This window comes from Solea solea, chromosome 12, assembly GCF_958295425.1.
Source record: "Solea solea chromosome 12, fSolSol10.1, whole genome shotgun sequence".
Classification (NCBI taxonomy): Eukaryota; Metazoa; Chordata; class Actinopteri; order Pleuronectiformes; family Soleidae; genus Solea; species Solea solea.
The window spans coordinates 4,544,251-4,561,993 of NC_081145.1; the positions used below are offsets into that span (position 1 = coordinate 4,544,251).

Below are 17,743 nucleotides of genomic sequence, written 5' to 3' on the forward strand. Positions count from 1 at the left end.
TCAGGTCTTTTCCTAGAATCTGTATATGTTGCAGATTTTGAGAACAAAAATGTGTAAACTTTCATCAATAAGTAATTGGCTGATTAACTATCAATAGGGTCCTCACACCACTGTGTGAGCTCACACCCGTATGATCTAATCCCATGGTGCTCAAACTGTGGTACTTGTTCCACCAGTGGTACGCGAGCTTCCTCTGGTGCTACTTGAAAGGAAAACAAGAAATACTGTTCTACTGTTTATACTGTTGAAACCTGCCAGTCAATCTAGCTCTAGTTTAAGGTAGTAACTTTAAGCCAGAAACCCAATTCGTCAATCAATCAATCAGAAATTATTTGTATAGCACTTTTCATAGCATTTCTAGCATTTTACTTAAGCTAAAATAAACGTGTGATATATTTATCTAACACAATGCATGGAATGGAAAGTGGCAGTAGGACAGAAAAATGTTATGTAACATGCACAGTTGCTGTTTTCATGTGAAATGGGTCACGGTGGTTTTTCACCTCTAAAAAGTGGGTGTGCCCCTGCAAAATATTTTGGGAAACACTGACATCAAAGCAACAGTGTGTAACTTCTGTCACCAAAACACTGCTTGTGTCGCTGCCCCGCCAAACTTCCCTCACACCTCAGCTGAGCCTGTGGAGCTTTCTGAAAGGAGGTCCATATTCCAACCATTCCTCTTTCAACAATCATTTCATTATCTCATTACCTCACTTGTGTTTCAGAGACGTGGGGATCATTTCTTTTTCTTTTCAGTTTTTTATCTTTTTATCAATCAAACTTATCTATTGTATCAATATACTTGTAAAACACACCACTCCTTGTCACCACAGACATGAAAACAAAACACGTCTACACTGAGAAACAGTAACATCCTCCAGCTTTATCTCGATGTATAAGATATCACTTCCATGATAAAGCAGATTTCAGGGAGCATTTTCTCAGTTATTCATCTGTTCAGTGGTGGTGATGATCACACTGACATATTAAATGAACGGCCTTTTGCTTTTAATTAAGTAGATTGATGGACCGGTAATTGTACTTCTCGCCTGCTCAATTGTGACATAAAGTGTGTCGCTCTGGATGGATGCAGCACAGGAATGTCACCACAGACACAGAAACAAAACAGAGCGAGCGAGAGACGCAGACAGAGTTGTGTTTAACTGAAAACTTTAATCAGTAATGTGTAAACTCATTTGACAGTAGACTCTAACAGGCATTTATTAATATTTAAAAATATGCATGGCAGTCTGTGGTCAAATTTAATCAAAGTACAGCAACAACACTTTATCAGCCTGTTTCCAGCCATAGAAAATTCAAAATGACAAGTACAAAAAAAGTTTATGGTGAAGATGTGGTAGTTTTTTAATTTACCACGCGACAAACACACTTCAACGGTGCTTTCAGTAAACTGTAAAAGAAAGAACACATGTCAAAGTGTGGAGTGTCAAAAGATGAAGGAAAAAAATACGGATTTACATTGATTGAAATGGTTGAAACATTTTTGGATAGGCGCTCAACTCAACATGACATACAACCTCTCTTTGTTTTTTGATGCTTTCATATAGAACTATTATACATGTCAATATGGTCTGGTTTAGTTGCTCCTCAATGAAAATTAACTGAGTATCTTCGATGTTTGAGGACATTATCAACTGATATTTCTCAATGTTTCTGTATTTTATGGACCAATTAAAATACTTGTCCATCAAGTAAATAATTAACAGGTTGATAGATAGTGAATATAATCGGTATTTGCTGCTTCTCATCCTAATGATCACAGTGACATTTCCGATGACGTCAGTGGTCGCTGAGAAAACGTGGGTAAATCTCAAGGACGTTGCCACTGATGACTCCGTGGAAATAAATCACGTTGTCCCCTTTAATTTCAATTTCCGTGCGTGATATATATTGTGATCACCTGTCAGATGGCGGCGCCTGCGCACTTGAGAGGGGGGGCGGAGAGGATGCAGCTGATCGCTCTCTATCACTCTCACTGCTGCCTGTGCCCTCCATCCTCAGAGGCGATCACACACACACGCGCGCGCGCGCGAAGAGGCAGAAGAGATATCAGAGAAGGTTTTTTAAGGATGAGGAGGCAAATGTGCCGCTGATGAAGGTCCACGTTCTGCCTGTTCCTGTTGGAAATACCCGGCGCTTCAGTGTTTGACATTGTGACCGCGGAGGGTGAAGGATGCTGGGCTGCAGGATGGGAGGAGGTGAGGAGGGAGAGAGGGAGGGAGGGGGGGATTACAGATAGTGTTTCACGGGAGATGCCATCGTTGACAGGGATTTTTCTGGGTTTTCCTCGCTGATTTGAGCAACAGCACTGGCTACTTTTACAGGTCAAGGACACCAAAATGGGTGATAATGTGTTTGCTCCAGCCGCGCGCGCGGAGCTGTCACCACCTTCAAGCCCTCCACGGAGTGATGTAGTCGGGTTTGGAGTAGTGACGCGTGATGCATGCTGCTCCCCCCCCCCCCATTACGATAGAACGTTTCTGTGAAAGATATCCACGTCCACTCATTGCAAATGTGTGAATGATTGCTCGTGGCGGTGAGCTGAGAGTGTAGTAAGCGTTCAATCCAAGTCTACACGCGCTGGAATAACATCTGCTCATTACAGACTTGTAGTATATGATATGAAGAAGGATCAATTGCCCCCCCCCATGCATTTATTCCATGGGTCCATGGGCCTCTACCCGGATGTGCCTGCAGTTTCTGCAGAGAGAGAGATAGTGTGTGTGTGTGTGTGTGTGAGAGAGGGAGAGAGCGAGAGAGAGAGAGAGTGTTTACCCGTCTTCTTGCTGCTGTGAAACATGCTATGCATGGTGTTCATGCTCACTCCCTGACGCTTGGTACCATGTGTGATGAATGTGGAAAACCAGTGTGTGATTCTTACACAGTAGAGCATAAAATGTTTGATTTCCTTGGATTGATTCATTGTAAATGGGTTGGTCATAAAGGTGTTGAGGGTACCTCCTGTGCTTCACACAGGTCTATATTGTGTGGCTGTGCAGTAAAAAGATCTTTATCTCTGAGGTTTCTGCAGCTCTCGACTCTGTCCATGGGGCTGAATGCAACAGCTGTAAGGAGTAAATGAAAGTGTGAGGTTTTCTCTGTGCAGGGGTGGCAAATGTGATGCGGTCATAATGAGCAAAAGGGATGAAAGTACATTTTATTTAGTAGGTGCTATATGGTGTGTGTGTGTGTGGGGGGGGGGGGGTTGTGTGTGTCACTGGAGATGTTTTATTACATTTACAGTGCTTTCACATTTAAAAGCACCTATTGTAAGAAAAAAAACTGCAGTTCAAAGATTAAGATAAAGCCCGCCTCAGAGTTAACAGCAGATTATATAACACTCTCCTAGGCAGATTATATTTTTGCCCGAGTAAAAGTATAATGGACAGGGGTAGAACTTGCAGATTTAAGAATCAAGAAGTTGCACGGCACAGAAGCACAGCAAATAGATAGATAGATGGATAGATGGATAGATAGATAGATAGATAGATAGATCGATAGATAGATAGATAGATAGATAACAGACAGAATAGGGAATAAAATATTAGAATAGAAACATAAATAAATGTGAGAAACCTGGCAGAATATTGGCTGAGCCATCAGTGTAAATGTGAATCACACATCCACACTCTCTTTTGTCTTGTTCCTTGTCATCTCACACTTCTTCTGTCTCTGTGTGTGTCGTGGATTTAGGAAGTCTGGCGTAGATGCTGAGCCAGAGGAGAGTCCAGGGAGCAGCAGCCACAGTGGCAGCAGCGGCAGCAGCCACAGCAGCAGTAGCAGCATCAGTGGGGCTGTAGATGCCCTCTCAAAAGCTCCACCCCCAGCCCTCCCTCAGGCCTCTGTGGGAGAGCCTGGACAGAGAGGAGACAGCTCCTGCTCTGACAGTTCTGTAGAGTCCAGCTCTAGTGAGGAGGAGGAGGACGAGGAGGAGGAAGACCCCGCTATGTTCTCCTCCAAGTTCCTCAGTGGGGCCAACCCCCTCAATGCTGTGTCCTCTGCTGTGAATAAGTTTGGTTTATTTGGAGACGATGGGGAGGGGGGTAAAAATACAAAACCTCCTCCCCAGCAGGGGCCAAAGCCACATGGAGGAGAGCAGCCAGGAGCAGGTCTTGGCAAAGGCCCTAAACAGCAGCAGCAGCAGCAGGGAGCCCAAAAATCAGGGCAGGTCCCCCCTATGCAAAAGAGCCAGCCATCTTCGAAACAAGGATCACCACAGCTGCATGGAAATGGACAAGCTGGGCTCCCGAAGAAGGCTGGTGGGCAACAAGCTGCTCCAAAGGCAGACGCACAGCCTGGAGGTCAACCTAAGGTCCCAATTCAGCAAGGTTCACCTAAACCTGGAGCTCAACAACAGATTACATCTAAGAGTGGAGCTGAACCAGTTTCTCCAAAGGCATCATCTCAACAACAGGTTCCACCGCAGACAGGGACACAACAACAAGATCCTGCAAAGACTGGGGTGCAAGGGTCCACGAAGGCTGGGCAACAAAAACCTGGCTCACAGCAAAGTTCACCTAAAGTAGGACAGCAACAGCAGGTGTCACCACAAACTGGACCACGACAGCCGGGTTCCCCTAAAGTTGCACAACCGGGCTCACCAAAGGTGGGTCAGCAGCAGCAACAGCAGCAAGGCCTCAGGACTACATCACAACAGCAGTCCTCTGAAAAACCTGGACCCCAGCAACAAGGCCTAAAGGGGCCGAGTACACCAGGCCAGTCACCACTGGCAGCAACGAAAGCTGGATCTCATACAAAACAAGTCGTTAAGCCCCTTTGCCCAGTTTGTAACACAACAGAACTCAATATTCATACCAAGGAACCACCTAACCACAAAACCTGCACACATTGTAAAAGTGAAGTGTGCAGCTTGTGTGGCTTCAGCCCTCCAGACTCTGATGTAAGTACTGGCTCCTTATTGCATTTTATATACAGTATAAATGTTTTGCTTAATATTCTCTCTTAAAAAAGTTTTGCATACATAACAGCAGTGTTGCCCAAACTTGCTAAACGGGGGACCTATTTTTAAAAATGGCAAATGTTGTTTACAAAGTGTGATAATAGCTCATCTGTGCATGGTTTGGCAGCTAATATGCAGATATATATCTGTAACACCTAATCACTTGTGAATGAATCATTTCCAGACGTTTGATAAATTCATGAAAAAGTCATTTCATGCATGTTATTTAAAAAATATATAATATACTATAGCTTAACAAAATCCATTCATCTTCTATCGCTTTATCCTAAATGGTTGGGTACCACCCAATAAAATCTGCCGTGACCCAATTGTGGGTCCGGATCCAGTGTTTGGGAACCGCCGCAGTACAGTATCGTTTAAAAAGTTCAACACTTGCTGTATTCACAAGAATCCTTTTCATTTTATACAAAAACTAATTAAAAAAACAAAACAAAAAAGATAAAACACTCATTAGGCTGCAGACGTGGGATAACGTGAACGTTTTCTGTCATTATTCTGACCAAATAATTGCGATTCAGGATTATATTGCAATAAATATTTTTAGATTTACAAATGTAATCAGGCAGGGCATTCCCTTTTTCACTAAGCACAGATTGTAAAAATGTGGCTTCTTTGTTTCAAATTCATAGAAGCAGAATCTTTGTTATTTTTTAGTGAACATTTTTAAATGAAAAACAACATTCCTTCTAAATAATATTATGAATCATTATGATCTGGATTTAAGGGGAAGATACAGGCTCAGACTTTTGGCATCTTCAAAATGTTTATGATTATCTGAAATTCACCAGGATCAACTGTTATTTCTGATGCCATTTAACTTGTGTGAAATGTATATATTATTTACTTATCATGTTTAATATCATCCAAATTAATGTATCTTTTAATTTTTCTTGTACAGGGGCGTGAGTGGCTTTGTCTTACCTGCCAGATACAGAGAGCCCAAGGAACTTCTGAATCATCAGGACCTGCCATGAAAAAGCCCACACCGAGCAAAGTTGAACCTGTCAAAAAAGAGATGTCAGCACCAGGTTCACCTCAGAAAGTGCAGATTAAAGCTGAAGCTGCGAAAGGGCCAGAAAGTCCCAAACAGCGCAACCCAGCTGCTCAAAATATGACACCTGAGACCCAACGAGCATCAGGGTCTCGAAAACCAGACCAGACTAGTCAAACTGGACGTAAGCAAAGCACTGCTTCCTCAGCTTCCCAGCAGGAGTCGGGAAGTTTATTTGGGTTTGGTGGTGCTAAGAGTGAATCTGCAAAGCCCCAGGAGTCAGTGACTGGGAAGATGTTTGGTTTTGGTTCCTCCATTTTCAGTTCTGCGTCTACTTTGATAGCCTCAGCTGTTCAAGATGAACCCAAAATAACACCGCCAGTTTCTCCCAAAATTCAGACAAAAAAGGAGACCAAACCATCATCTGGCCAAATGTCAGAACAAGACAAGAAGCATGAGCCACCCCAGCAGGCAAAGGCCGAAGGTGACAAACTTCCATCAGTGACTCCAAAGCCTGCTAAAGCAGGGCAGTCCACATGTCCACTCTGTAAGGTTGTGCTCAACGTGGGCTCGAAGGAGATTCCCAACTACAACTCCTGCACTGAATGCAAAAGCATTGTCTGCAACCAGTGTGGATTTAACCCCATGCCAAATGTTAAAGAGGTAAGGTGTATTATATGTATCCATGATAAGTAATATAACATAATTCGTCCAAAGAAAGTTACATGCATCACTTTATCTTTCTGAAATTCTCCTAGGTGGTAAGATAAGTTTCTACAGAACCTCACAGATGGTCCGGTCTGTAGTTACGTCATTGTCTGGAATGTTCATTTGAAACTCCTGTTCATGGGGGTGTTCAAGTACATAAATAGATAGATTATAATTACTTTTGGATAGACAACATCTAGTACTGAAGAATAATTTAGAAACATTTTCATACATATTTTAGAAAATAGTGGGTGTGGAGTTAAGAATTATGGAGCAGACTGTTCTCTCCAGTCTTAAATTCAGGACTTTTTTGGCTTGTCTGAAAATGTGGCTCGATGACGCACCAGAACCATAATTAGCGTAATGATATAAAAACCTCAGCTGTTTATCATTTGCTTTATGTAACTTCACCTGCTCCCACTGTGCTGCCTTTGATTTGCTTGTTAGCTAGCTGAGATTTCTCTGTCCCAAAATTGTTCTTACCTCGATGCGAAAACACAGAAAATATCTGCCACTTTATTTATAATTCCTAACGATGTGGAAATGAAGTAAAAAGAGGAGCAAAGAAAGCAGGACTGTAGCTACACCAGCTCTGTGTTTGTGTACAATATGTACTGACACCAAAATAGTGAGAGTATCAAATACAAATAGTGATCACTGGCGTGTGTGTGTGTGTGTTTGTGTGTGTTTGGGGAAGTTTGATAGCAGTGTATTTAGTTAATATTCAGTACAAACACAGCCCCATTCATCGGCTTTGATCCCCACTAAAGTTTGTTTGTGTGTGTGTGTGTGTGTATGTTGGGCTCCTCCAGTGCACACTTCCCCAACATAACAGTGCAGCAAATATAGCTGAAACACCTAAAGCAACATTTTAATAATTCAAATTTGTTTAGTGAGTAACACATTTCACTGTAGGTTGACAAAGTCAGAGGAGATATTTATTAATCACTCTACATGACCTTTAAGAACCTGATTAACACAGACTAAACCACTCTGTAGACCTACACCAAGGCCAAACAATCCTACATGTTTTTTTTTAGCTCTTTAGCTCTAAGATGATTCTAATAATAACATTGTTATTATCAATAATAATAATAATAATAATAGTTTATCAAGCACTTTTTAAGATTCACATTACATAATGCTTAAGATTAAAAGGAAGACAAATTCAGTTCATAAAACCTATATTATGTAACAAAAACAGAAATTCTGAATTAAACTTAAAATAATTGGGGAAGGCTTTCCGATAAAAGTATGTTTTCCAGAGAGAAGAATGTAGCTGACTGTGCAGAGCTGATCTGAACATTTTCCCCACCTAATATAACACACTTGTTAATCTCAATACCAAGAAGATATGATTATTTACATCCAAAATCATTTGTTGCTCCTGAGTAATTGATGAAACTGTCTAAAAGCCCTGTGCTGTTAATAAATGTGATTAAAAACTCTTGGAACTGCTCCTATAACTGGCTGTGCACCAAAATGAAATGGTTATGTAATAATGGCATAAAGATCCCTCTATGGTGTTAAGTCCAGGAGTGAGCAGGTTATGTTAGACAGGTTTTCTTTGACCACACCAAACAGATGAGGGCCACACAGTCTGCAAAGCTCTCAACATTCTATAGCTATGAATAGGAATGATTTTTGTGATGGGTTGAAATTTGTCTAACTTTCAAAATTGCTGACTTACCCCACTGTCACACACACAGTAATACAATAAAAGTATGCCTCATTAGGACTCCTGGTCCTAATCCTAACAAGGTCAGGGAATATGACATTCAAGGTGAATTACATCTTCTCGGTCATCTAAAGCACAAAGGCCATGACACTTGACCCTGTAATTCCCTGCAGTAGACAGATAGTAGACTATTGGACAGTCTGAGGCCACTCAATCTTGTGATACTGTCAAAAATGAATGGCTAAAACATTTGTGGAGCTCAGTCTGTGTATTTTGCAAGTGCTCTGTAGAAGTGAATGTGGTCACATTTATAGCTCAAACCACTGAATTACAGTCATTACTGTTAATCAGCTTTATCATTTTAGAGTTAAACAAATGGCAGGGGATGAGTTAGGTTGCCTGTTTGATGGTGCTGTGTCATTACACAGCTTCATCAGCCCCATATGTCATTTTAAGTATGAATATTGCCCTTTATAGCGCGTGAGCAATTCTTTTCATTTGCAGAGGCACTATTGCCAAATGACTTTGTGTATATACTGTATGTGAGCAGATTTTTCTGTTTAGTATTAATCACCTAAAATCCTATACCTGCTTATATTTTTGGCATACTGTTCAACTTAATGACTTAATTCAGACCTGCTATTAACATCTGTCCTGAGAGATTCCACCACATGTGGACAGTTTTAGTATGACTGTTAACACTTGGCATTAAAATGCATCCTGGATGTGTGACCACATGAGGTCAGATCGGGCTTTCTTCCGTACAATATTTAAATACCCACTAACATCATGTCTGTTTGTGACAAAAAAAAATGTTTTAATGAGTCTTGGTGACTGCAAATAAATCAATGTATGGCTACTGATTAGTGTGGAAAAATAATGTCGAACTGCAATTGGTCAAAGTGGTCCTACACAGCTGAGGGAGTGGTCTCAGCTGAGATGGCATTCATGCAAGCTCAGGGATATGGCCACACACGTTCTCAACCCACCTCAGAATGTGTTTTTGTGATCTGATATGATGCATTCAGGATGGATTGAGAGCACTGAGGGCTGAACTTGTGGCAGTCTGCATGAGGTCTGAATGGGGTGTATAATTATCTGTGGGTTTATTGAACATGGATCTGAATAATGTGTTTATTTGTTGTGTTTTAAGGTAAAGGAGTGGCTTTGTCTAAACTGCCAGGTTAAGAGAGCTGCTGCAGCAAGTGAAACTCAGAAAGATACATCTTTGGTCAGTTCATCTCCAAAAAAGCCTGCAACAGCACAACCAATACAACAAAGGACTTCTTTACCAGGGTCTCCACTTAGTAAAGGATCTACACCAGCTGCACAACCAGTCAAGGCTGAAGCTGCTAAAGGACCAGGTGGTCATAAAGAGGCCAACCCAGCTCCTGGTCAGAAAACACCACAGCAGAGTCAAGAAACTGGCCCTCAGAAAAAAACAGAACAGACAGGCCAAACTACACAAAGGCAAGGTAGTGCCACTGCAGTTAAACAACAAGATTCAGGAGGCTTCTTTGGCCGAGGTGGTCCAAAGCCAGATGATACAAAGCCTGTAGAATCAGTGACAGGAAAGATGTTTGGTTTTGGCTCATCAATCTTCAGTTCTGCATCTACTTTAATTTCCACCGCTGTTCAAGAAGAGCCCAAAATCACACCACCAGTCTCTCCTAAAATACCACCTGCAAAGGGCACCAACTCCCCCATGAAACCTGATCCAGAGAGGAAACCAGAACTACAGCAGGCCAAGATTTCTTCAGCAGAGCAGCTGAAAGGAACACATTCTCCTTTAAAGCAAAAGCCAGCTTCCCCAGTTATTTCTAAAGCAGTCCAATCTACATGTCCTCTCTGTAAACTGGATCTCAATGTGGGCTCTAAAGATCCACCCAACTTTAACATCTGCACAGAGTGCAAAAATACTGTCTGTAACCAATGTGGATTTAGCCCTATGCCAAATGTCAAGGAGGTAAGACTGTAAGAATATTTTACATTGCACAATTACTTGATTGCTTTACTTTAGTTGTAAATGGTAAATAATGTAATGTGTGACGTAACTAATCTGTATTTTACTTTAATTTGACCTTTTTACTTAATTGTTATACAGGTGAATGAGTGGTTATGCCTCAACTGCCAGATGCAGAGAGCACTTGGAGCATCTGAGCCTCCAGGAACCCCTATGATGAAAACACAGGCCTCACCAAATAAAGTTCCTGCATCTGCCAATGCTCTAAAGAAAGAAATCCCCCCAACAGACAAACCTCAGAGCAAAGACATTCCAACACAAGTTGAATCTAAATTAAAGGAGGTCTCTGCACCAGGATCCCCTCAGAGTAAACCACCAGCAGAACAGAAAGGAAAGGCTGATGTGAAAGGACCAGAAATTCAGAAGCAGGGCAGCCCAGTTCCCCGTCATAAAACTCCACAACATGGCCAGAAAACTTCAGACCAAACAAGTCAATCTGGACACAAACAGAGTAACAGTGCCACTACTAGACAAGATGAATCTGGGGGGTTCTTTGGATTTGGTAATTCTAAACCTCAACCTGATGCTACAAAGCCTACGGAATCACTGGGTGGAAAAATGTTTGGTTTTGGTTCCTCCATATTCAGTTCTGCATCAACTTTAATAAACTCAGCTGGCCAAGATGAATCCAAAACAACACCACCAGTCTCTCCCAAGATGTCCACTGCAACAGCAGCCAAATCCCTCCAAAAACAAGAACAGGGGAAGAAACTTGAGCAGGACCAAAAAACCAAGGCATCTCCGTTGTTACAAGCCAATAAAGAAAAAGCTCCACAAGGCTTGGTCATGCCCCCAGTTGTTCCCAAAGCAGGGCAATCTACCTGTCCACTTTGTAAGGTGGAACTCAACTTTGGCTCCAAGGAACCTCCCAACTACGATACCTGCACTGAATGCAAAAACCTAGTCTGTAACCAATGTGGATTTAATCCGATGCCTAATGTTTCAGAGGTAATGAGCTGAAAGACAATTTATGTTGAATTTACACTATAATACAATGCTATATATTGTAAAATATATGATAGATAATGATTGAACAGCAGTACATTGTATACTTCAGACTGTACATACTGGCAATTGATCTAGAAAAGTGTTAACATAATCCAGGTGTTGTAAATGTTCCATATTTTAATTTGACATACTTTCTTGTTGCAGGTGAAAGAATGGTTATGCCTCAATTGTCAAATGCAGAGAGCTCTGAGTGCATCTGAACTTACAGGGCCTCCTATGAAATCGGCGAGTACAGCCAATAAAATGTCTCCATCTGTGGTGCATCAGAAAATAACGACTCATAATCAAGTGGATGCTCCAAAGAAGGAACTGCCAAAATCGGATGCACCTAAAAAGAAAGAGAATCCAATGTCTGATACAGTACAAAAGGAGGGGGTTATCACACAAGGTTCTCCACAGAAGACACATAATACAGCAGTAACACAGGCAGAGAAGGCTGACAAGAGAGCACAAAATAAATCACGGGCTAGTCCAACCCCTGACCAGAAAACTCCTCGGGATATAAATGGAGCATTAGGTTCCCAGAAACCATCTGACCAGACAAGTCAACCACACAGTAATGTGACACCAGATCCACAGCTGAAGTCAGGAAACAAAGTTGGTGCAAGTGGACCTGCAATGGGACCTGATACTTCTAAAACAACAGAGTCCATGACTGGGAAGATGTTTGGATTTGGTTCCTCCATTTTTAGCTCAGCATCCACTTTGATATCATCTGCTGTTCAGGAAGAATCACACACCACACCACCGGGGTCACGTAAGATGTCTGCACAATCACAAGTTTCTCCCAAGATTTCTCCAAAAGATCTATCAGCAGTTTCTCCCAAAATGTCGCCAGCAAAAGAGACCAAAACAGTTGTTCAAAAGTCAGAACATGAGAAGAAACTAGAGGAATCCCACCTTAGCAAAGAGGATAAAGCTCCATCACAGCTGGCAAAGGCAAAAACTGTGTCCAAAACATCTCCACACCAGACCATCTGTCCACTGTGTAAGGTGGAGCTTAACATTAACTCCAAGGAGCCTCCAAACTACAACACTTGCACTGAGTGCAAGACCACTGTCTGTAACCAATGTGGATTCAACCCCATGCCTATTGGGGAGGTAAGCAATGATAAACATTAATATTTTTCAGGACAGAAGTTCATTTTTCATGTATCCCTTTCATCTAGACTGTAATGTGTCAGAATGTAACCTTATTTGAGTATAGATCATGTGCTACCTTTTTACATTGACATGATTGACCTATAGTGTATTCTTCCAGGATATAAATACTTGGGTTGTTCAGAAATACTGTAAATCCCAATTTCATAGCAACACATAACCATTTCTCAACTTTACAATAGGTGCAGGAATGGCTATGTCTGAACTGTCAGATGAAGAGAGCAATTGGAGTGTCTGAACCCCCAGGGATTCCGACAATTAAATCCCAGACTTCACCAAGTAAAGCTCCTTCACCCACTGCAGCCCAGATGAAGGATTCCTGCAAAACAGCTGCACTTCAAAAGACAAACATTCCAGGCTCTGCTTTACAAAAGAAGGAGAGCTCAGAACCACTACAGCAAAAACAGTCCACACCATCAGTTCAGTCTGGCAAACCTGAAGCCCCCACTTCACCTTTAAAACAGGGCAGCCAGGAACAACAGAAAAAAGGTCCAGTCAAGCTACTAGATCAGGCAAGTCAACCTGGAAGTAAGCAGAGTAATGCTCCTGCAGCAACACAGCAAGAGACCGGAGGGTTATTTGGCTTTGGTAGTCCTAAATCTCAGCCAGATGCTGCAAACCCTGCTGGGTCAGTGAGTGGGAAAATGTTTGGCTTTGGTTCCTCAATCTTCAGTTCTGCATCTACTCTGATAACTTCAGCAGCACAGGACCAACCTAAGACCACTCCGCCAGTTTCACCGAAAATGTCTGTAAAAGAGGTAGCTGTCAAAAAGAAAGAAGATCAAGGGAAGCTGCCACAGCTGCAGCAGCAGACCAAGACACTTCCATTGGAAGAGACCAACGTGGAAAAGGCATCTTCAGAGCTTCCAAAAACTTTAGGAAGCTCCCAATTGGCTGTTAAACCAGGTCAATCTACATGTCCACTGTGTAAAGCTGAACTCAATGTTGGGTCTAAGGATCGGCCAAACTTCAGTACCTGTACTGAATGCAAGAATGATGTGTGTAACCAGTGTGGCTTCAATCCCATGCCAAATGAAACAGCGGTAAGAATGGAGACATAAAAATCTCAATAATATAACTATATTTATTTTAGTGCTAACTGTTTGTAGAAATGTCCATCACTTTGTCTTACTTTTAAGTATTTCTTGTGTTTAAATTATGCATGTCTTTGTTCATTACTTTTTCAGAATATTACATTTTAGATTTCAATTTACTCTCTATTGCTACATCAAAGCTGCTGAAACTGTTATGCTGGGTTCACACTGGACCCAACATGAATTTACAGTGTTACAAATTTACATACAAAGTCATTGCACAGACACGACTTTCACGTTGGCTGAGCCGAGCAGCGCAATGGACATGATACATTGGTGTGCATCTGATGTGGAAGCAGCATTACAAGAACATAGGTCATTAATGTACACAAAACACAGATTGCCAAACATTATGTAATCAATCTTTTTTTTTTTTTTCAAATTTTAAGGTGAAGGAATGGTTATGTCTCAACTGCCAGATGCAACGGGCTCTTGGAGTAACACAGCATCCAGAGGTCACCTCTGTCAGATCTCAAATACATGCAAAACCTGACACCATCACTCCACCTAAAGAAGAAAAGTCAGACTCATCAGCACCTAAGTCACCTCAGCGGAAACTGTCTATAACAGCACAGACAGCCACAACTCAGGAGGATAAGAAGGCAATGTCAGTTTCTCCTCAGAAAATGCCACATGAACCACATAAGACAATTGGTCTTCACAAATCACCAGACATTGCAAGGAAAACTGAACTGAAACCGGGTAACACAGTAGGGCAGCCAGAATCAGGAGGCTTATTTGGTTTTGGTGGTGGAAAAACTCAACCCAGTCCTGCAAAGCCTACAGAGTCAATGGGGGGTAAAATGTTTGGCTTTGGCTCTTCCATTTTTAGTTCAGCCTCGACGTTGATGACCTCAGCTGTTCAGGACCAGCCTAAGACTACACCTCCAGTTTCTCCAAAGATGTCTCCTGCAAAAGAGATCAAATCCTCTGCTCTACAGAAGAAAGAAGATCAGAATAAATCAGAACTCCAGCAAACCAAGGCACCGCCATTCGTACAGGCTAAAGTTGAGAAAGCCACAGCAGAGCTTCCAAAGGCTGCACCTGCCACACAGAGCACTGCCAAACCAGGCCAGTCTACATGTCCACTCTGTCAGGTTGAACTCACCATTGGGTCTAAGAGTCAGCCTAACTACAGTACCTGTACAGAATGCAAGAATACTGTCTGTAACCAGTGTGGCTTCAACCCCATGCCAAATGTGTCAGAAGTAAGTGAGATTTGCCAAGTGATATATTACAAAATGTTTATTGCACTTTACTCTGCTTTTGTTGATATTTCACTTTGTCTTATGTCATATAAACATACAGTACATGTTTTACAGCCACCCCTATTCAAGATAATATGGTTTGCCCACAGGTGAAGGAGTGGTTGTGCCTGACCTGCCAGGTTCAAAGAGCTGTAAAGACAGCAGAAACGGCAAATCCTCCACAGATGAAAACCCAGGCATCATCTAACAAAGTTTCCACACCTGCTTCTGCTCCAAAAGATGTCACTGCTAATCATAAGTCAGATATTGTTTCTACACAAAAAGAAGACATGCCAGACAAAAAACAGGACAGTTCAATTCCAGGTGCACCACAGAAAGAGGAAACTAAAACCCAACTTCAAACTGATAATAGCCAAGCATCAACCTTTGTTGCAAAGGAGACCCAAGATGCTGTGTCGGCCTCAACAAAAGATGAGAAAAATGCCTCATCAATTACTGCTAAACCTTCTCCTATCAGCACTGATATTCAAATGTCTGTTGAGAAGAAAAAGGATCTTACTCCACCAAGTTCTCCTGCAATTAAGGTAGTATCAGTACAGAATGAGAAGAAACCTGAAGTAGTTAAAGAATCTTCTGATCAACTGTTGAAGTCTGCTGATCAAGTAAAGCCCCAAAAAGCACAAAGCAAAGACTCAAACCTTGAAATCTCTGTTGCCAAATCTGTGCAACCAGAAGCACCGCCAACACATGAAGAATCAGGACGGCTCTTTAGTTTTGGTAGTCCTAAATCTCAGCGTGCCGACTCAAAAACTACTGAGACTGTGACTGGGAAGATGATGGGATTTGGTTCATCCATTTTTAGCTCAGCATCCAATGTGATAACATCTGAAGTTCAGGAAGAGTCCCGCGCAACAAAAGAAACCTCTCGCAAAATGTCTGCTCCTGCGCAAGTGTCTGACAAGATGTCTCCAAAGTCTAGTCCCCCAATTTCTCCGAGAAGCACTTCAGCAACGGAGGTTAAACCTCCTACTGCTCAGAAGGTACACCAGGAAAAAGAAGACCAGACTATACAGGTCAAGGCTCCTCCATCAGGACAGACCCAAGTGGAAAAAGGTCCATCAGAGCCTGCAAAACCAGATCACCCCCAAGCATCAACAAAAGTGAACCAGTCTTGTCCACTCTGTAAAGCAGAACTTAATATAGGCTCCAAGGATCTACCTAACTACAAGACCTGCACAGAATGCAAAACCAATGTCTGCAACAGATGTGGATTTAGCCCTATGCTAAATGTAACCGAGGTGAGTGAAAAACAATGTTTTCTGATAATTTACACTGGTGTTTGAATAAGCTTTCACGTGTGTTGGAATGTAGGTATGAGATAAGCTTTTGGAATGATTTGTTTGTCCAATCTGTGTTGTCCCCTCCCATTAAACAAAGTTTGACTTACCAATGTTACCAATATATCAATGTTGTTAAGAATGCATTGCCAACAAACTCAAAGTGTGTTACTCAGGTTCTGTGTGTGTTTTTAGGTAAAGGAATGGCTATGCCTCAACTGTCAGATGCAGAGAGCACTTGGAGCTTCTGAACCCCCAGGCCTCCCCATGATAAAACCCCAACTTCTCTCAAGCAAAGGTGTCCCTGTCACCACACAGAACAAAGAAACCCCAGTGTCAAGTTCTCCTGAAGACAAAAAGGATCTTGTTAATGTGATTACAACCAAAGAAACGGAATCCCCAACCCTTGATGATCCAACAAAGAAAAGCACCTCTAAAGCTGCTCCAGCTATCACAAAGACTGATTCCCAAAAACCTCCTGAAGAGATTCCCAAAAAAGAACCTGGTAAACCCCAGCAGCAGCCTGCAAAAACCATGACTGCTCCTGCTGAGTCTGCTCCTCGACCAAATCCAGAGGCAGGGAAATCATCTCCAAAGCAGCCCCCAAAACCTGGGACTTCTTCCGCTAAATCTGTACCTCCATCAGCTCCAACTCAACCTGCTAAACAGGAGTCAGGAGGCTTATTTGGCTTTGGTGGTCCTAAAATACAGCCTGCCACAGCAAAGCCAGCTGAGTCGGTGACAGGAAAAATGTTTGGCTTTGGGTCATCTTTCTTGAGTTCTGCATCCACTTTGATAACCTCGGCTGTCCAGGATGAATCTAAAACTACACCGCCGACTCCACGTAAGATGTCCACTACATTCCAGGTTTCTCCTAAAACTACACCACCAGCCTCTCCTAAAACGATGCCCGCAAAGGACACCAAGCCCCCTGTTGTGCAGAAAACTGATGAGAGGAAACCAGAGAAAACCCAGCAGGACAAGACTTCTACAACTGTACAGGCCAAAGTGGATAAAGCTCCATCAGTGCCTCCAAAAGCACCAGCAGACATCCAAGGTGCTCCAAAAACTGATCAGTCTGTCTGTCCACTGTGCAAGGTCGAACTAAATGTGGGCTCCAAAGACCCCCCCAACTACAACACTTGCACACAATGCAAGATGACAGCCTGCAATCAATGTGGATTTAGTCCAATGCCAAATATGACAGAGGTAAGTCATCCCAGCAGCTGTTGATTTCACTTGTATAAACAGTATTTACGTTGTTTGTATTGTGGGTAGCATTTCAGAATTTTACACAAGATTCAAGATTCAAGAGTCAAGTTTTTATTTGTCACATGTGGATGTACAAGTACACCCCCAGTGAAATGACTTTACAACAAGCCCCACTGTGCAACTGTGCAGCAATAAAATAAAAATTAAAATAATTTACACATAACCTTTTTTAGTTAATTTTTTTGTTAGTATAAATTTTAAAAAGGAAAAAAAAAAGTTGATTATTTCAAGAACATTCAAGGGTCCAGTGTAAAAATTAGT

General features: G+C 42.1%; 1 protein-coding gene across 1 annotated transcript in view; it reads left to right on the forward strand.

Annotated features, from left to right (window-relative positions):
* The window catches only part of pclob (piccolo presynaptic cytomatrix protein b), an 82,599-nt gene that overhangs the window by 8,091 nt on the left and 56,765 nt on the right, over positions 1-17,743 (forward strand). The window contains exons 2-10 of the mRNA XM_058645444.1: positions 3,715-4,921; positions 5,901-6,656; positions 9,533-10,345; positions 10,484-11,350; positions 11,555-12,511; positions 12,754-13,614; positions 14,055-14,873; positions 15,023-16,171; positions 16,406-17,419. Coding sequence (XP_058501427.1) covers positions 3,715-4,921; positions 5,901-6,656; positions 9,533-10,345; positions 10,484-11,350; positions 11,555-12,511; positions 12,754-13,614; positions 14,055-14,873; positions 15,023-16,171; positions 16,406-17,419 — 8,443 coding nt within the window. The remainder of the gene's footprint in view (positions 1-3,714; positions 4,922-5,900; positions 6,657-9,532; positions 10,346-10,483; positions 11,351-11,554; positions 12,512-12,753; positions 13,615-14,054; positions 14,874-15,022; positions 16,172-16,405; positions 17,420-17,743) is intronic.